Below are 19,888 nucleotides of genomic sequence, written 5' to 3' on the forward strand. Positions count from 1 at the left end.
TGACAGCCCCCAGAGAGACCGAGACTCTTAAGCCAAGGAGAAATTAGGCCGGAGGCTGGAGGAGTGAGGGAGAGGTTTATAGACACTCCCCAGGGCCAACCTCTCTGAGGGGCGGCCAGAAAAGGCTGCATCTTTTCCAGGGGATTGAGGCCTTGAAAGGAGATATGAGGTATGATTCCCATGGGTCTTGAGGCAAAGTCAGAGTGACCCCATAGTCATACCTTCCTCAAATCACTTCCACCTCAACTTGTGTCTTTCAAGAGAGACCTAGAAAATATCAAACAAAAACCACCATCTACCCTGTTCATCAAAAGACCCTATTATTGGAGAGAAAAGACAAGACAAACTTTGAGAGAGATTTGCCCTACGTATACCCAGCAAATATCTTATAGTCAGAATAAAGAACTGTATAAATCGGTGAGGAAAATGACAAAACAACTGCACTTAAAAATGAGCAAAACACTTGAACATGTACTTCATGAACGAGATCCTTTCCAAATGGCTCAATACTACTAGTAATCAGAGAAATATGGTGAATAGGGGTGTGTGAGGTAGCGCCCCACACCCACCAGCATAGGTAAAATTAAAAAGACCGACAATACCAAGTGTTGGCAAGGATGTGAAGCAACTGGAATTGTCATTCGGTACAGTCATTTTGGAAAATGCTTTGGCTGTGCATTCTAAGGCCGCACATACCACCCTATTGCCCAACAGTCCCTCTCCTAGGCACACACTCAGACCCCTAAACTGTAACCAACCCCACTGTCTATCAATGGGAAAGCAAATAGACTGTGGTATATTCCCACAGTAGAATACTACTCAGCAATGAACAAAAACAAACTCTCAATACTTACAACATGCATGGATCTCAGACATTGTATAGAGTGAAAGAAGCCAGACACCAAAGAGAACGTACAGCATGAGTCCATTTATGTGAAGCTCAAGAATCGGCAAACTGACTCTAAGGCGATACAGTTCAGTTGTGAGGCTACATGGGGGGGAAGGGGTGGGTTGGCAGATTGAAGTTGTGTAAGGGAATGTGCTGGTGGGATGGAAATCTCCTGTATGTTAGGTGGGTGGCGGTTCAGTGGATGGGTAGCTTTGTCAAAACTCATTGAGCTGAACATTTAAAATGGATGCATTTTATTTTATGTAAATAACATTTTCTACTGTTTTTTTTTTTTTTTAAGCTGAGCCATCCTGCCACCTGTTGACAGCTCAGCGGCTGCTCAGCTCGGACCGGGACTTGAACCGCTGTTGCTCAGAGCTCAAACTCTTGAGCGAGCTCTTAACCAACTGAGCCACTCAGCCGGCCCTATTTTATGTAAATTACAGCTTGATAAAGGTTTAAAAGGAAAAAAAATCTACTGAACTGTATACTTAAGAATAATGTGTTTTACTGTAAGTTATTTCTTAATTTTAAAAAGTCAGAAAAAAAAAGTTTAAAGAAGTTTAGAGCAGGGTGCCCTGTGTCCCCATCAAGCAGATGAAAAGTAAACCATCCACATGAGGATGCCTCTGTTATTTAAGGGGACACCTCCCCATCTTGAGCCTGGTCAGTGTATGGGCTTCTGTGGGCTGTATCCCCATAGCAGCTTCCCACCAGTTTCCTGTCTGACCTTCACCTGCTCTTCGCAGCTCCTCAAGTTCATCCCGGAGAAGAGCGACATTGACCTCCTGGAGGAGCACAAGCATGAGATCGAGCGGATGGCCCGTGCTGACCGCTTCCTCTATGAAATGAGCAGGTCAGGGCAGCGGGGTTGGGAGGAGGGGCTGGGGGAGGGCAGGCTGAGGAGGGCGCTGGAGCTGGCTCCTGGGGCTGGGGCTGGAGGGGGCCTGCCGTATGACATTGCTTGCCCTGTCCACAGGATTGACCACTACCAGCAGCGACTGCAGGCCCTCTTCTTCAAGAAGAAGTTCCAGGAGCGGCTGGCTGAGGCCAAGCCCAAAGTAGAAGGTACGGCTGAGGGTGGGGAGGAGGCCTGGATGGTAGAGGCACCTGGGGAAGCCATGGGCTGGGAGTCCACGAACAGCACCTTCCTTATTCTCAATCCCCTGCCCCCCCCCAAAAAAAAAACAAAAAATACCAGCCAAGGCCAAAATTTAAAGCTGTGATTATTCTAGATATAGGCACTTGTTTATGTTAGCACATGTGCCAAAGATGTGACACGTTCCCCATGCCTCAGCATGCAGCTCTCCAAGGTCGGGGGTCTGGTGACATCTGCCCCATCATGGGACAGAAATGCTGAACAAGTGATGGTAATAGCAGGCCCCTAGAACATCGCCTGGCATGGACTGAGCTCACCTATCGTTACCCTGCTCGAGAGGTACTAAGCTCATAGAAGACCTCTGGGCACGTTGTTTTAAGTGTGAGCCACTCAGAAAGTAGGAAATTGGTAAGGTGATCCCCAGAGGCATCTGACTTTCTGGGTCAGGGAACTCCCTCCTACACAGACCTTTTCTAGGTGAGCACTTTGCAATGACATCAGAACCATGTGCCAAGCACTGTGTGAAACATTCCACGTGGTTGGTCTCATTTGGTCCTCACAGCAGCCCTATAGGTGCATCTGTTGTCTCATCTCTAAAATGGGGAGATGGTGCCTGAGGCCGTGTTCCTACTGGTGGGTGGTAGAGACAGGACTGGATTGCAGATGTCATTCTTCAAAGCCCATCCTTTCACTGTCATCCTGTAGTACTTCCCAGGGGATGGCAGAGGACGGAGCAGCAGGGAGTCGGGGGGAGGGAGTGGGGGGGGGAAGAGGAAGGCAGGTGGTCAGGATGGTGCATAGCCATGAGACCCAGGAGAGAAAAGCAGGAGAGGCTGTGAGGTTCATCTGTGGTGAGGACAGGGTCATCAGCAGAGGGGGACAAGGGAGCCTGTGTCCAGGCTGCTCATGGGGACTGGCTGGGGACAGGCAGAGCATGGGCCCCCTCTGCTGGACACCGGGGCTGGTCAGCACTCCCTGAGATGCTCTGGCCAGAGAATGGCCCTCCCTGGAGTTCAGTGAGTTGGTTTAGGGAGATTTCTGGGCATAGGTGGGGTGTGACAGAGCCAGAGGCAGACATTTTCCGTAATCTGGATCCTGACACACACACACGCAATGGGAACTGCAGGCTGGCTGTGATCAGAGGGAGAAAGGTCTGTGACCTGACGGACGGGGAACAAGATCAGCAGCGACCCTGCAGGCCTATGGTCCGGCGGCACCACCGCCCTGGTGCTGGGTCTGTGTTTCCCTGCATGCAGCTTTCTTCGTCCTGCTGCAGACTGCCTTTGGAGCAGGAGGCACAGATGAGGGTTCAGCCCAAGACATATGTGCTCAACTACTTGTGTATCTTGGGTCAGTGGGGCAAGTGTGAGCTATGGCCACTCAGAGCTGTGGAACCAGAGTAGCTTAGCCACCGGGTTGATTAATCTCAGACAATTCCCTGTTTCCAGGAGCTCACCCCTAAACTCTCCCTAATAGTCCCTGGATGCACAGGAAAGGGTACCCCTTTCATATCAAGCTCAGCAGAGCCAGACGTGTTTTAGATGGCAGGACCTGCTGGGGAAGGTCATCATCGCTGTGCTGTAGCATAACTGCTGTTCTAGAATGGTCTGGAGGTCTCTTCCTTCCAAGAGTTGGGCTGAAGTTGTACCTTACAGAATCGAGTGGGCTTGACTGGGGGTAGAGACAAGAGGACTGGGCAGGAGTTGGGGTTCATATTTCTTCCAGTTCCCCCAGGAAATATTTTTGGAAGAGCTAAGCTTTGGCCTGTTCCAGTTGGTTGATGAGCTGTTGACACCCACCTACCCACTCCACTCCCATCCCCCACCCCCCAGCCAGGCTTCTGGGTCAATTTGCCAAAAGCCCATTCACCAAATTTGAGAAATTTACCGATTCTTCTATGAATATATTCATGATCATATTCTTGAATGTATTCTTATGAATATGTTCATTGCTGAATATACTGAATTTGCTGATTCTCATTATGAATACATTCACTGAATATAGTCAAGATGAATATGGTTTCAAATATAAACATATTCTTATGAATATATTCATGAATACATTATTCTCCTGAATATATCTAAAATGTCTGCATTGCATATGGGAGTTTTCCCATTTGCACTGATTTCCTTTGAACTCTTGTCATCTGTTTTGCCAACATTTTAGCATTCGCAGGAGGATTCCTTTGCAAATTTTTCAAACAGTGTATCAACATTAGAAAAACTATCCCAACCAATATAAATTGCTGGAAACTTTTATAAGTAGTTTTATTTTAAAGTAAACTTTTTATTAAAATATGCATGTAGAAAAGTACACAAACCCTAAGAGTCCTACTTGACAAATTACTATGAAATGAACCCACCTATGTAATCAACACCCAGGTCAAGAAATTAAACATTTCCAGTCCCTCAGAGCCCTTCTTCATGTCTCCTTCTCAAACATTACCCCCTCCAACCATCACTCCCTCCTCCCTCTCTAAAGGTTTGGTCTGTCTTGAACTTTATGTAAATGGGATAAAGTGTGATGTGAATAATTTTGCGCTGGTTTCTTTTGCTCAGCATTATGGTTGTAAGTGACTCCTGTTGTTAGGTATAGCAGTGGCTTAGTCATTCTCAGCATTGCATTTTGTTCTACTGTATGCATATACCATAATTTATTAAACCAGTCTACTTGTAATTTAAGGAGGAAAAAACCTAGGAAACACTCCAACACCCATCAAGGGTAATGCCATGGTTAGGTCACAGACGATGCACAAGTTCAATGTCAGAAACTCATGACAAACCTTACTTACTACTCACTTTTACAGCTTGTTTTTTACAATTACTTATTTTTAACTGCTTTTGAAGATTTCTGGAAACTTTTAGTCAGATGGTTCTCATTTTATCTTCATAGCAGCACCTTAGGGAATGTACAATTTGGCATAAGCCATAGAATAGTTTGGTCTTCTTATCACCACTTTTAATAATCAAAAAGCATATTCCATAACTAGTAGCCAACATTTCAGTGTAGGATTTGTATCCCAATTCTGCACATCGGCCATGAATACATTATAGCTGAGGAAGGGCCAAAGTATCCACATTGGAATTAAATACTGAAGTTTTGGCTACTGTCAGCTTAGTTTGTTATTTCTGGCAAATGTATTATTTCAGACATTGGAGGGAAATGGTTAAAATGCCTGAAGGTTGGAAAAGTTTTCTAAATGATATTCAACAAGATGTCAAGTAACCTATTTAATCAAAGATACCATCAACTATAAAGCACACTGTTATCTTATTATAGAACAAAAATAATATGTGGATATTACAGTTGGTGACATGTTACAATTTAATTTGACAGGGATTTTTTTCTTTCCAAAAAAGTCAATAAAATTAAGCATTTCAAAAGAGGTAGACACAGTTCCAGAATATATAAAATGCTGAAATTTAAACTTTAATGACTAAGTTTCAAAAAGTGAAAGTATTATATTCTTGTGTATATTCATAGAAAGAATATATTAATAATTTTAAATATATACAAGAAAAGATGTTCTCAAATATATTCTTAGGAAGAGTTGGCACATTCTGAGAATGGATTATTTGGTGGATGGGCTTTTGGTGAGTGTGTCTGCTTCCCTGGAGATGGGTGGGTATGGACTAGATCTGTCTATGGAGGTGTGGGCCCAGTCTCTGCCCCCTCTGAGAGTTGAAGACACTTGCAGCCCCTTTTCTGGACTTGGCGGTGGCATCATTTAGGGGGTGCCAGGGGACCAGCTGCCCTGGCCTCGCCTGTGCAGGGAGCTGACCTATCCCTTCTCTCCCAGCCATCCTGCTGGCCTCCCGCGAGCTGATTCGAAGCAAGCGTCTAAAGCAGATGCTAGAGGTCGTCCTGGCCATCGGCAACTTCATGAACAAAGGGCAGCGTGGGGGCGCCTATGGCTTCCGGGTGGCCAGCCTCAACAAGATCGCTGACACCAAGTCCAGCATTGACAGGTAGGACCCGGCCTGCTTCCTTAGCCTCCATCACGCCCCACCCTGGCTTCTCCTCTCCTCCCCCTTTCCCGGTCTCCATTTCCGACCTAGCTCCTCACCTCTTTCCCCTAACACCTCCCACTCGATGCTTTCTGACCCTCACTCCCTTACCCCTGACCTGGCTTTCATCCACAGAAACATCTCCCTGCTGCACTACCTGATCATGATCCTGGAGAAGCACTTCCCTGACATCCTGACAATGCCCTCGGAGCTGCAGCATCTCCCAGAAGCCGCCAAAGTCAAGTGAGGGGACCCTCCTAGGCTTCCTTTTCGCTGTGCTCACACATGCTCTTGTCTAAACATCGGGGCTACTCAATTGGGCTGACAAGGAATAGGCAGTGTCTCAGCGTCTGCTTCTGGGAGAGCCAAATGGTCAGATGATTTGCTCTGGAATCCTTATTTCAGAAATGCTCCCAGGAAGCGCAGTAGGGAGTGGAGAAGTGAGCCAGGGATGGGGAAGATGCCCGTAACAGAAGTGTAATTCAGCCAGCTACCACTGGGGGCAACTGGAGCTCAATCCCTCCAGGAAAGCGTGGGAGAGAGTGTAGGACACTCGCCACTTATCCCACCCAAGGGGCGAGAGAGGCGGGGCATCACACACCATCTCCTGTCAGTCACTGGCTGAGGGGTTCTAGTGGTGGTGGTGGGGGTAGGGCACATAACTCTCTGGCCATGGGTCCAGGCAGAGGTGGCTCTGGCTCCCAGGAAAAAGCGCTCACACAGTTGGAAGTCAAGTCCAAGGAGATATGGGTGGGGCACCAACAGTATCTGCTACAGGCAAGAAGTCAGACCTGAACATATACAGGGTGATAGAAGCATCTCCAATAGAAGTAGAAATGCACTGGTAAATGGGTAATATGCCTCGAATGTTTCCTGCGTGCACATACCATGTTAAAGCTTACAAGTATTACCTGGTGGTAAAAAATAAATCAATCCAAGCCAGAGGGCATGTGTAAGAAACCTTCTAATATGCAGCCTGACATTTCTGATCTGGAAGGATATACAGAAAATGTGTCACCCTGTTGATTCATAGAAGCACAGACAGAGCATGGAGGGGAAGTGATTTGCCACATGTTAGTGGCCAAGGTAGGGCTGGAGCACAGGTCTGCTGACCTCCAGACATCGGGCTTTGCACTGCCCTCTCCCTGAACCCCACTGAGTGACTCTCCCTCCCTCTGTGTCCCCCCACAGCTTGGCAGAGCTGGACAAGGAAGTGGGCAACCTCAGGAGGGGCCTCAGAGCGGTCGAGGTGGTGAGTACATCATCGCTGCCTGCCTGGCTTTGAGCAGGTGCTATCAGAGGCAGAAGGTGCGGTGGCCCCCCAGAGAGCAGACCCTGTGTGATGCATTCCTGGCCCAAAGCTGGGGTATAGAACAACTGGCCCAGTGGGTACAGCCTCTAGCACAGAGTCAGCCCTTAGGAAAGGATGATTGGATTATCTGGGGCTTAAATGTAGACTCTCGAAGAGGGGACATTGAGACTAGCCAGGTCACTGTCCAACATGTCTATTGGATAGTGGAGTGGAATGAACCATAAATCAGCCACATGCTTCAGTTTGATTCAAGTAGATGGGAAAGGGGACCCACATTCTTTGGAAGCCGGCTAGGGGCAGGTAGCCCATAATGTGACATTGGGGACCGCCGTCCTCAGAAGTTCCTGCCTTCTGTCTCTTTACCGTCCTCCCTGGGCCAATAGAGGAGCCAGGGGCTGCACTTTTGGCTGGAGACCCAGGTCTCCGGTCACCACCATTCCTGCTCTGATGACTTCTCAGATGATACCATCTCTGGCCCTAGGCTAGGCTGGTCCACTATGGGGATGCCATCAATCCTTGGTCTCCCACACTCAGGAACTAAAGACCTGTCCCGTCTTCACTGGGCATGTGTGGAGGGTAGGTGGGTAAGGAGAGAATGAGCTTAGAGAACAAAGTTAAGTATGAGAAGGGACCTTTCACTGCCACTATGGTTCGGAGGGTGGGCAGATGGTGATTACCAATTTATAGCCCTTTCAAGTGCTTCCCAAAGCATGGTTCCTGGACCAGCAGCAGCCGCATCAGCTCGGAGACAGAGACATGCACCCCACACTTGAATGCGCCTACGAAACACCTGAAGCTCTTGTTCAAATACAGGTTCTGATTCCACAGATTTGGGGTGGGGCCTGAGAGTCTGTATTTCTCTGGATTTCCCAGGTGCTGCTGCTGCTGCTGCTGGTCGCAGGCCACACTCTGGGTAGCAAGGACCTAGAGAAAGGAAGATGGCAGTAGTGGGTGAGGGAAGGATAGAGGCAGGGTGGACTGGTTGATATCGCTCACGATCTTTGCCACCCTTAAAATTTGGACACTCGGGGTGTTCCCTCTTCCAAAGGAAGGCTCAATATCCTGTGACTGGCAAGAAGGGTGGGCAAGGGAGCAACCCCAGAATTCCTGACTTTTATCCTCGCGCCGGTCTAACCAGCACTTCACTCTCCCTCTTCAGGAGCTGGAATATCAGAAACGCCAGGTGCGGGAAGCAAATGACAAGTTTGTCCCAGTCATGAGTGACTTCATTACAGTGTCCAGCTTTAGCTTCTCAGAGCTGGAGGACCAGCTGAATGAGGCCAGGGACAAGGTAAGAGTGCCACAAGCTTGCAGTCTCACCCTTGGCCTAACCCCGCCCCCACGTCTCTCCAAGCCAGCCTTATGTAGACACTGCTCCTTCACCCATTCCTACCAGACGGCCCAGAGGGGACAAACCCAGAATCACAGTGCTTTGAGGAATAACCATTTTGTCACTCCTACAAGTAAAGCAACAGCAACTCTGCTGCAAAGATCATAGTCCATTCATCAGGTGTCAGGCACCGCGTTAACTGTTTTCATTTGTCACATTACCTACCTATGGGTTTGTTGAAAGGTTATTAGCCCTCTCAATAGATATGTGCACTGAGATCCAGAGAGGCTAAGTAACTTGCCCAAGGTTTCCCAGCTCTGATAGAGTTTTGGTCTCAGCTGCTGTCTTCCTGCTTCCATGTGCACTAACATGCACAGGGACCCCATCTCTGAGGGTGTTATTAAAATGTGAGTCCTCCTGCAGGAGGTCTGGCATAGGGCCTGAGAGTCAGCATTTCTGACATGCTCCCAGGAGATGCCCACGCTACTGGTCCATGGAGCCTAATGAGTAGTGAGGACTTTCATAGAGGACTTTGGGTTGAATTAGAGATGGCAGCTCTCAATAAAAGAACAGTGCCTGGCCCATATAATTATAGCTAGCACTTTACTTGTTTAACCCAACAACAGCACTATGACATAGGTTCTATTACTCTCCCCATTTTGCAGATGAGGAAACCGAGACACAGAGGTTAAATAACTAGCCCCAATAACTGATCTCTGAGGTCGTTCTGAGCTCTGACCAGGCAGTTGCCAAGGTCCGTAGCCCCTGATCCCATATCTCCACCATAACAGAGCCAGAGGTGGCTCTGGGCAGCCCCAGCAGCCAGCTTGGATCCCCCATGTCCCCAGGGTGTCGGCCTCAACCCTTTCCGTCAGCCTTGTCCCTACCCCGCTAATAATGGGGGTCTCCCCTTCACTAGTCCTGACCCCATTCCAAAGGATGGGGCTCTGCTCTAGCTGGAACCCAGCTAAGCACATAGCCGGGGCCCTGATGCTCAGGGGTGACTCTCCACCACACCTTCACCTCTCCCTTCCCCCAACAGTTCTCCAAGGCCCTGACGCACTTTGGGGAGCAGGACAGCAAGATGCAGCCAGACGAATTCTTTGGCATCTTTGACACCTTCCTGCAGGCCTTCTCGGAGGCCCGGCAGGACCTGGAGGCGATGAGGAGGAAGAAGGAGGAGGAGGAGCGAAGGGCCCGAATGGAAGCCATGGTGAGAAAGGGCCGGGTAGGGCCCGAGGGGAGAGGGGCTGGTCCGAGTGGGGTGCCATCAGGGGAGGCAATGGTTGGACTGTGTGCAGGAGAGCAGGGCCTGAGAAACACTGCAGGGGCTAATGTCAACCCCTAAGGACCGAGAATGGTCTTCCCAGCATGAGGGGAGAAGGCATGTGAGCTGGGCAGGCGCAGGGCACCCTGGGAAAGCGTGAACACCAGCGTCAGTGCACACAGCCTCCGAGTCAGCCCCTGGCTGGGAGGACATCCGTGTCTAAAGGAGACGATGGGTGGCTGCCCTGGCCTCTGCCCATGTCTCGGGGTGCCAGCCTCTCACTCTCCTTCCTCACCCCTCCAGCTGAAGGAGCAGAGGGAGCGAGAGCGGTGGCAGAGGCAGCGGAAGGTCCACGCGGGCAGCGCGCTGGAGGAGGGAGGCGAATTCGACGACCTGGTGTCAGCCCTGCGCTCGGGGGAGGTTTTCGACAAGGACTTATGCAAGCTCAAGCGCAGCCGCAAGCGGTCAGGGAGCCAGGCCCTGGAAGTCACCCGGGAGCGGGCAATAAACAGGCTAAATTATTGACCTGGGGATTGGCCACAGCAGGCGGCCAGGAGACAGGGATGGGCCGAGAGGGGCTGAGTGGAGAAGGCGGTGATACTTAAACAATTTGGTGCTCGGTTTAGAGCCCTGGGCTGGGTCCCGGGGTGGGGGCTGTGTGTGGCAGGACCAGGTGTATCCCCACACTTGCCTGATGGGGCTCCTCTTCTCCCCGCTTCCCGTTCTTTCTGCTTCCCGGTCCCCAGGGATCACTCTCTGAGGCTGACTTGGATGTCCCTGGCAGGCCTGGCTGAAGGGGCCCTGCTCCCCACTGCCAGCATGGGCACCCGCATGTTGGCACAGAACTGTTTAAGATCTAGACTGAACAGGTCCATGGATGTGGTCTAGATTTCACGTGCGGTGGGGAGTCACCGTGGGGTGGACCTCTGAGAGCCAGGGTGAGGGAGTCCAGGCTCTCATCTCTCAAGAGGTGGCTTAATGGAACACTGATCTGGGGGCAGACTTTCCTCTTGAATGGAAAAGAGGCATTAGATATTCTAGCTAGATCTGTTCCAGGAAAAATATGCTGGGAGGATGATGCAGGGACCAAGTCATCAGGACAGAGTAGCAGTGCCTGTTTCCTACATCGTAAGTCCTTTAACCCCTCTCTTGCATGTCTTAAGTCTCTCTCCCTTCCTTCCTTCCTGTTACCTCCAGCCTATCTACTAATCCAGAATCCCAGAAAGCCCACCTTTGGGTTCCCATGACTGGCTCACCATCAGGTACTGGATGAATCCTGTAACGGAAGGGGTTCAACAAAGACCCCCCCCCCCTTACCACACCTCGTGCCTTGGGCATAGGGACCCTAGAACAAAATCCCACCACGCCCCACCTCCCCTGGACAACCCGAGCATTGTCTTGAAACAAGACAGTAACCTCACATGTTGGCGAGGAGTTCCTGACAGCCCCTCACCCGAGGGCAGCACTTGAATGCCTAGTCCCACCCCTGGTCTACCACTCAGACACCAAACTCTAACATCTGCCTCAGGGCAGAAGCCGCAGTGACCTCCCACTCTGTCCAGTGTGCGAGATTCCACCTCAAACCATGTGAGTCTACCTGGCTGAGGCTGGCCCTGGAGCATCGGTTCCTGAGAGGGTCCCAGGGGCCGGGGCTGCTCTCTGCATTGACATGCCGTTTCTAGGTGTCTTCTCTGAGGCATGCAGACGGAGCCCGGAGCAGGCAGGGGAAGTGAGGGAGAGGAAGATGAGGGATGGAGGAGGAAGGCCGATTTCCCTGGGGTGTGCACTGCCTGAAGGAGCCAAGGGGGACAGGCTGAGAGGGGAGCCCCAATCCATCTCTGGTACCCGATGTGGTTCTTCAACCTGACTTCCAAGGGGCCCATTCAGGTCCTCCTGTCCACTCCCACCTTCCATTCTGTCCATGTTATGCTGTCCGTTCTCATTTAACATTCTGCCCACCTTGAGCAGGTGGGTTAATGGCTGTGTCTAAACAAAACTTTCTGTCTTCTAAAAGAAAGGAGGTGAGGTCAACTCCATCAAGGCTCTTACTCTCAATATTTTCTCCCCCTGGAGTTGACCTTTCACTCTCTGTGTCTGCCTGCCTGACATCCCCACCCCGCCACATCAAACGGCTTATTGCCCCTCCTTTTGTTTCTCAACCTTCCAACCTACTCCTCCAGCTCAGGGTTATTGCCAGTGGACAGACTGGTGGGCTGGGCCCACTCTTCAGCTGCCTATCCATCTTTTTCCCTACATTATCTTCTCCCTACTGATTCCTGGGGGTGGGGCCATCGTAGCTACAAGGGGGTGTGGAGAAGAAACCCAAGGTTGGTGAGCCCAGCATGTGTGTTGGTTTGAGGGGGGGGGGGTCTGAGCAAATGCAAGCCTGGCCAGGACAGGCGTGAAGAGGCCATCCTGGAGCCCAGGTGAGGGCGAGGTGAAGACTTCCAGGAAGAACAGCTGCAGAGAGCTCTGTTCTACCATCTGTACACCCAAGAGCCCTTACGGCAAGAAGCTGGTGTTGGGATTATGGAAGGTTGTGAGTGAGGTCTCTGAATGTCCTCTCCCAAACTGACTGGGCCGAGGTCAACCTAACCCACAGGGGCAGGGAACAGGGCAGGGCTCCACTTCTATCCAACGGGCTTGTCCAAGTCCTGGCGTTCCCACCCTCCATGGAAGACTGGATATGCACCAGCAAAGACAAGGAATATGGAAGCTGTTCGAGACACATTGGATCCGCAGAAAAGCATCATTTGGTTTAACTGTTTACAGAGGACACATACATTGTTCCAGGGCTTAGTCTTCTCACCCCAAAAGATTTTTCCTTCTCTATTTATTATTTTCAAGATCTGGCCAGTGACTCTGGCACCAGACACCACTGTAGGCAGATCTCCAACAAGTGCCTTGGACCATGGACCATCATGGCTGACTCAGCAAGAAGGGGCTAATGGCCCTATGAAGACGGCTGGGTTGGTCCTTGATGTGCTACATGTTTACGCCTATTTGTTCTCTGGTCTTTTCCCAGTGCCCTTCCCTCCCCCCTTCCTGCCATCTTCGGGTAAATCTCTCCAGCTGTCTAATTTTGTGTCCACTGTAAAATTCAGTTAACCTAATACAAGCTGTCCCCTTCTCAGCAGCAGCACCCACTCCTTCTCCCGTCGTGGAAGTAAGGTGTGTTTAGGGCAGTGGGAGGAGAAAACTCTCCAGGTGGGTGGGGAAGGGTCTGGTCCAGGCTCTCCCCCACCCCCATCCTATTTCCACCAACTGGGGGGCCGTGACTATCTCCCCCACCTCCACCAGGGACGCCTTCATGCCAAGGCTGTCTCAGACAACCAATGAGGCTAATGTCTGAAATTGGCAGCATCCTTTTCACCTGCACCTTTTTTTATAATATATTGTAATACTAAAAAACATTAAATCCATACCATCCCCCTCCAGCCTGCCTTGAAACTTGTGCCTTCTTCCTGTGAGGGGGCTTCAGGTGTGCTGGGGAGCAGGCACAGCCAGGGGCTGTGTTGGAGCCACCTTGTATCAGCACTGAGAGCACAACTGTGACTGCTTTTAGGAATTCTGCAAGCCAGTTCCCATAGTACCTTAGCTTGAAATTGGCCTTGGAATTTGGCTTTTTTTTCTTTTTTTCCCAAGAGCTGGTTGTTAAAACGTTCACCAGCACAACTTGGTGTAGGGCATTAGGGAGGCTGGCAGAGGATGTCACTCAGCCTATCCACGCAGAAAACCCAAACAAGTCCAGGGGTGGGGATATGGAACCCAGGAACCTGTCATTGCACCCCGATCTCTAATACCAGTGATGAGCTTCAGATACTCCCACCTGACAGTCTTACTGTCTGTCCATAGTGCACATCTGTGCCTCCCACCCCACTCCCCCCGCTCTCCCGCAGGGAAGGCGGGAGTATATGGAAGACATGCCCCTTCAGCCTGTGCAGCGTCTCCCGCTCCTCTTCTGCAGGGGCGTGGGCTTTGGGATGGGGTGAGGGGTGGGCATGGGATCTAGCCGCTTGGTGCCCTGTGCACAGATAACAGTCCTCGTTCTTGCATCTCCAAAGTTGGCATTGCAGCTTTATTTTGTGTGCTGTGAGGGTGAAGGCAATCTTCAGCTCTCTTCTTTCCCTGATATGTTCCAGAATAGAGGGGTGTGGGGAACAGCCGTGCGCAGGGCCAGGTGTGGCCATGAGTGGTCGGTCAGTGTGTTCTGCAGCCTACGTGCGTGTCCTGTGAGAGGAGGAGCCTAAAGAAAGGGTGCAGGCAGGAGGACGGTGCAACGGTTAAACAGAGAGCCTGTACATTTGAAGGGAAACGGGCTCTTTCCGAGGATGGATGGCGAAGAGGCAGGGGCAGAGCGGGGCTATGGTTCCACAGACTTGGGCAGGCAAAGCTGCTGAAGAGAAGTCGTACATTCTTCGTGCAAGCTGTGCTTTCCCCCTCAAAGTGGGTTCTCTGCTTCGTGAGCCCTTATTCTCTCCCCAGGGAAGTAGCAGAAGAGAAAACCCAAAATGAGAAGTGGAAGTTAGGGGCCGGATTGTCTGAAACTGGTTGTCTGAAATAGTCCACGGATAACACAATGTAATTTTTCAGTTATCTAGCATTGCTCATGGCGACCCCCTCCCATGACCTTCGTGTCTAGGAAGGCTGAAAGGCCTGCGGGTTTCCTCTCTGAATAAAGGAAGCCTCAAAGGGCATCGAAGGGCATCGGTAGTAAGGGAGCGGGCTGACCTCGGGTTCCCACTGGTCACGGTAAACAGTGATGGGGTTCAAGGAACTTGACATCTTCCCTCGGCCCCAGTTGCATCCCATCCCATGACCTGGCTGGGTCACGGATGAGAGGGGGCAGGCGCTCTAAGTCCGATGGAAATCCCCCCTCTGACCTCCAGTCTTGCTGATCAGCTTGATTTCTCCCAACACGATGTCCCTGCTGACAGCCTTGCACATGTCATACAGGGTGAGGGCAGCCACAGCAGCTGAGGTCAGGGCCTCCATCTCCACCCCAGTGGGGCCCTGAGCCCGGCACGATGCCTGGATCACCACGGCATGGCGTGTGCTGTCCAGCTCCAGCCGCACCTGGACATGGCTCAGGGCCACAGGGTGACACAGAGGAATCAGCTGGCTCGTCACCTTGGCTGCTTGGATTCCAGCCAGCTGGGCCACCACCAGGGCATCTCCCTTCTTTAGCTGGTTCTCTTGGATGTGTTTGAAGGCCACGGGCCCCAGGAGGACCACGGCGGAGGCCACGGCCATCCGCTCTGTGTTGGGCTTACCACCCACATCTACCATGGCTGCCCGGCCTTCTGTGTCCACGTGGGTTAATTGGTCCGAGGTTGGCAGGGGTCCTGAGCGGGAGGCCGGAGCCCGGGACACGGGGCTAAGGCACTTTGGGTCGGTATCTGAGTCTGAGTGGGAACTGTAGTGTCTCCGAGGGGAGCCAGACCCCAGCCACCGCTGGGCGAGGGACGGGGTCTGGGGGACCCGGCCTCCTGTCCATAAAGTGGCCACCTGGCTGGAGTAACTCACTCTGTGTCTCAGACCCTGAACACCGAGGGAGTCCAAGGAAGAAATGCTTGGAATGGCTGGTGGGGAATCTTGGAACATCAAAAATAACCCTGGAAGGCAAGAGAGAAAGAGGAAGGAGTGAGTCCAAAAGATAATGCTTTTCCCCACCTTTTCTCCTAACCTTTTCCCTACCCCACCTCGAGTTCTCTCTTCCACGCTCAGGAAAGAGTGAAGAACAAAAACCATAGTGAGAAGAGATAAAATAGAAGATACACAGCTACAGAGTCCCCAGAATACAAGTATGCAGCCCTTCTCTCAGGGGTCACACTGGACAATGGCCCCGCCATTTTCCGACTGTCCTGTGAGGGGTACTCCTGGGCTCCCCTCCTCACAAAAACTGTTGTCAAAGTCCCTTAAAAAAAACACCCAAGGTCTGAAGACTGAGGCCTGGATCAGAATACCTCCACGTCTCTTCATTTTCTTAAAACTACAGCAAGGGTCTCAGCATGAATCACCAATTACAGCTACTCTCATCTTTGCATTCTCTAGGAAGAATTAATAGTCATCATGTCTTTTACAGAGTAACTACTAATAGAAATATCTAATCTATGTAAACAACGTACGTCCAGCCTCCTCAAGCACATCAGACATGCACACAAAGCGACTGGCTGATTCAAATGGTCCTGGGGGCCTTGGGAACCTCGTAGGCTCTTCTTACTCAAGGGTGGTCCACGGACCAGTAGCACCAGCATCTGAGAACTGTTAGAGATGCCGAATCCCAGCCCTCCCAAATCCACAAGTGAGATAGCGGGATCCCCAGAGATGCAGATACATACGAAAGCCTGAGAGGCTCTGTTCTGGGCAACTCTTGGCTTTTAGAAACCAGACTAGTTTAATTACTTTATATCCTGGAGAGTAATCAAAAACCTCATGAAGCAAACAGGTTTCCCAACTTCCGGTTTCATCATGCTCTGAACCCCCTCCTTTGTCAATATCAGAGGCACAGCCTTCCTTCTAGAGGGACCCTCAAGGCATCCCCAGTCCTTGTCATGCAAGTGTATCAGCATGGCTCAATGCCCAAAAAGAGGACTGTGACGCTGGCAGTCGGGGGAAGAGAGATGATGTTTTCCTCCCAACAGAGTGCTTTGGTGAGCTGTCTTTCCTTCTCTGGGTGGCTGGTGGCAGTCCCTGGGTGCTCTCCAGCCCACTCTCCTCCAGGCTCACAGCTCCAGCCTCTGCAGAAAAGGATGCCTTCCCCTAGTTTTTTTCACTGCTTCCTCTTGCCATGTGGCACAGTTCAGGGCCCAGACCTGCTGTGGCCGAGGGGGTGAGGCCTCCCCTGCTCTAGTCTGGGCACGGTGCCAAAGGGCTAACAGCACCTCTGACGCTTATCACGGCCCAGCCGGTTCCCTCGGGGCCGGAGACCACACATGGCTCTGTAAAAAAGGTGTTTTTGTTTGCAGCATCCTATACACTGAAAGATGTCCTAAGCACATAAGTGCCCGGGAGTTAAGGACCTAGGAAGTTGAGATCCTGGCTGGGTCATCCCTGACAAGTTGAATAATATCCTTAGCTTGCCGTCTCAAGCTCTGCCTGGTACAGAAGGTAACAACACATCGACCAATGGGTGCTAATGGCCCACATTCATCCATGGACTGGCCCCACGGTCCAGAGGAAAAGGGACACCCATGACTGTATCCACGCTGGGAGAGTCTAGCGCTGAGGACAAGGTCTCAGTCTTAACCAGGCGTTCCATATGCAGCTAAGTCAGTGATCGTGACATCTGGAGGACCCCTGCCCTGGTTTTTGGTGAGATAGAATGGTCGTTTCTGTGGAATGTTTAGTGAGGGGGAGCTGTGCGCAGGGGAGAGAGAGCAGAGGCAGTCAAGGCTTGAAGGGCTACGGAAAGATGGAGGAGAATAGGAGGAAAATGAGGAGACTATCAGGATGAAATGCAGGATCTAGGGGTGCCTTATGGCAGGGACCTCACCCTCATAGGAACCCCCAATGACAAGGGTGAATGGGTACGTACTGCTGGGTCACCCACCGATGAGGATCATGGGCCGGTTCTTCATCTGGGAAATATTGAACATGCCTGAGGTCGGGGGCAGAGAGAGGAGAGTAGAGAATGGGAGAGAAAGGGGGCGGGGAAAGGAGAGTTCAGTGGCACAAACACGGACATAGCATCTGTGACAACCCCGTGTACATGTACTCACCTATGGCACCTGACAAAGCCCCCACTGTATACAGCAAGGTCACCCATGACCGAGCCCAGAACAGCCTGTGGACACCCAGGATCTACCCCCCTGACAGAAGGCAATGTGTGGGATGAGAGAGGCAATGACACCCCTCTCATCCCCACCCAATACAACAGCCCAGGGTAATTCGGGGTCCCCTCTCCTGTGCAGTCTCTACGGTGCCAACTTCCCCGAGGAAGGAGAACCATCACCATACCCCAAATCTGGGGGCCCCACAGGAGTGACCGAGAGTGGGGATAACAGTCCCACCAGCTCCCTGCCTGGCGTTCCGGTCCTCTCACCTCACAACTATGGCCGCCTTCCTGCCGACAGGGGCCCACTCTCCATCCGCCCCGGCCTTGCCCACTCCCGCCCCTTACCTGCATGCTGCCGCTTCTTCCTGCCCACAGCGGCCCCGATGATGCTCAGCAGCTCCTCCTCGGAGGCCCCGGACCGCAGGTGATCTCGGAGAGAGACCTCGGAGTTCCCGAACAGGCAGACCTGCAGGGGGTCACCATGGGGGTGGTGAGGACACCATGACTCCCTCATCCCTGAGCCGAGGCCCTGAACCCTAGGGACCCCCCCTGGGCTGAGCGCCAGCACCCAGGCCTCCCAGGGCTGGGTCACACTCAGGGCAGGCTTCCTGCAATGAGGGGCAGAAGGTGTTAGACGGAGGAGTCAAAGAGGCTGGAAGAGCAGGAAGCAGGATCAGACATCCCAAGGTCCGTCTCTGACTTACAGTCATGTTGCCTTCACCTTGTCGGGTGTACTTTAATAAGTTAGTCGCCAACAGAGACGGCACATCCAAATCCAGACCCATACCTTCTTCTGAGACACTCCATCGAATGGCGTCTTTATGGCCAAGACGGTGGACCCCGGTCAGTTGGAGCTGAGTCCTGGCAGCCCGCTCCGGGCATGACATGGCACATCTCATCCCACCTCAGTCCCCTCCTGGTCCCTTCACTCGTGGACATTACCTGCCTGCCCCTGTCCTACTCCCGTCTGTGCTCCCCGACTGGTGGCAGAACAGCAGAGGGCTGGCGGAGATGCCATCCTGAGGTCATTCGACCTTGACTCAGCGCTGAGAGGGGTCGGGTGCCCTGGGGGCCTCAGGGCTGGGTGAGGCAGTCCCAGAAAGTGAGATACCTGCCATCCTCCCCCAAAACCTTAGAAGGGACCTACTCTGTGTCAGCTCAGTACAAGGCACTGTGGACGCAGAGACGGAATGTTTGAGAAGCCCTGAAGGGCGGAGGCCACTGGAGAAAATCTAAGCAGATGGCACACCTACTTCACCATGTTGATTCGTCCCCATTCCTCACTCTGTCCCCCGCTCCCAGGATCCACTCCCTGCCTTTCTCTGCCACCAGGAGGTCCCCCTATGCACTCCGCCTTGCAGACTTCCCTCCAGCTGACTTCCACCTGGGTTTGGCTGATGGGAGATGAGAGGCTGAGAGGAAAGCGAGGCTGGGTACGTACTGCCTGCTTCCTCCTGACTCCCGTTGCTTGGGCAGTGGCTGCTGCCCTCCATAACTACAACACCCGCCAGGAGGCCACTCCCCAGCCTTCTGCTCTCAGCAGGCACCAGGGACACCACATCCTCCGCTTTTGTTTCCCCCCAGGGGTGGAGGCAGCTGTTTGCTGCTGCTCACTGAGCGTCTCAACATCCCTTGCAGGTCCCCCTAACCCGCGCTCTCAATAGCCTCTTCAGTCCATTCTCTCCCATTTCCCACAGGCCCTGACTGACACGCACACCACCCACAGTCCTGGTCAATTTTATATCCCCAGCCCAGGAAAATCGTTTTAGCTTTTTAACAACTGCTGGACGATTCCTTCTGGAAGTCAAACTGAATGCACTGAACCCAACCCACCTTCCCCCTTCCCCCACATCAATCCTAACCAGGTCCCAGAGCCGACCAGCCACCTGGACGCCTTTCTCTCCTCCCCACACTTGCATTACCAGGTTCTTTCATCCTTCCTCCCCATCTTCACCTTACGCTCTTACACATTTAGGACATCACTAAATGGCATCTAACCAGTCTTCCTAGTTGCAAATTCAATCTGTTGGCTATTCTTTCAAACATACGAATGGCGGATCATGTCTCCTCCATGTTCAGAAACTTCACAGCGCCCTACTGTCAACAGAGCACATGCTGCACCTTCTATCTGGGCATGCCAGCCCACTACAATATCCAACTTTAATCTGCCCTCGTCACATTGGCATGAACCCCAGATATGCCTCCTC

The 19,888-nt window shown here is 51.9% G+C and overlaps 2 protein-coding genes across 2 annotated transcripts in view; one reads left to right on the top strand and one right to left on the bottom strand.

The window, feature by feature from the left end:
• Positions 1-13,341, top strand: part of DAAM2 (dishevelled associated activator of morphogenesis 2) — a 127,593-nt gene extending 114,252 nt beyond the window's left edge. The window contains exons 16-23 of the mRNA XM_019663382.1: positions 1,498-1,745; positions 1,869-1,957; positions 5,788-5,956; positions 6,131-6,238; positions 7,187-7,247; positions 8,467-8,598; positions 9,680-9,850; positions 10,208-13,341. Of these exons, the coding sequence (XP_019518927.1) occupies positions 1,498-1,745; positions 1,869-1,957; positions 5,788-5,956; positions 6,131-6,238; positions 7,187-7,247; positions 8,467-8,598; positions 9,680-9,850; positions 10,208-10,429 (1,200 nt within the window). The 3' untranslated portion in view covers positions 10,430-13,341. The remainder of the gene's footprint in view (positions 1-1,497; positions 1,746-1,868; positions 1,958-5,787; positions 5,957-6,130; positions 6,239-7,186; positions 7,248-8,466; positions 8,599-9,679; positions 9,851-10,207) is intronic.
• A 613-nt stretch (positions 13,342-13,954) lies between these two features.
• The window catches only part of MOCS1 (molybdenum cofactor synthesis 1), a 26,469-nt gene continuing 20,535 nt past the window's right edge, over positions 13,955-19,888 (bottom strand). Inside the window, exons 8-10 of the mRNA XM_019663383.1 lie at positions 18,027-18,310; positions 17,457-17,504; positions 13,955-15,519 (exon numbers count right to left, since the gene is read on the bottom strand). Coding sequence (XP_019518928.1) covers positions 14,759-15,519; positions 17,457-17,504; positions 18,027-18,310 — 1,093 coding nt within the window. The 3' untranslated portion in view covers positions 13,955-14,758. The remainder of the gene's footprint in view (positions 15,520-17,456; positions 17,505-18,026; positions 18,311-19,888) is intronic.

This window comes from Hipposideros armiger, unplaced genomic scaffold (genome assembly GCF_001890085.2).
Source record: "Hipposideros armiger isolate ML-2016 unplaced genomic scaffold, ASM189008v1 scaffold_389, whole genome shotgun sequence".
NCBI lineage: Eukaryota > Metazoa > Chordata > Mammalia > Chiroptera > Hipposideridae > Hipposideros > Hipposideros armiger.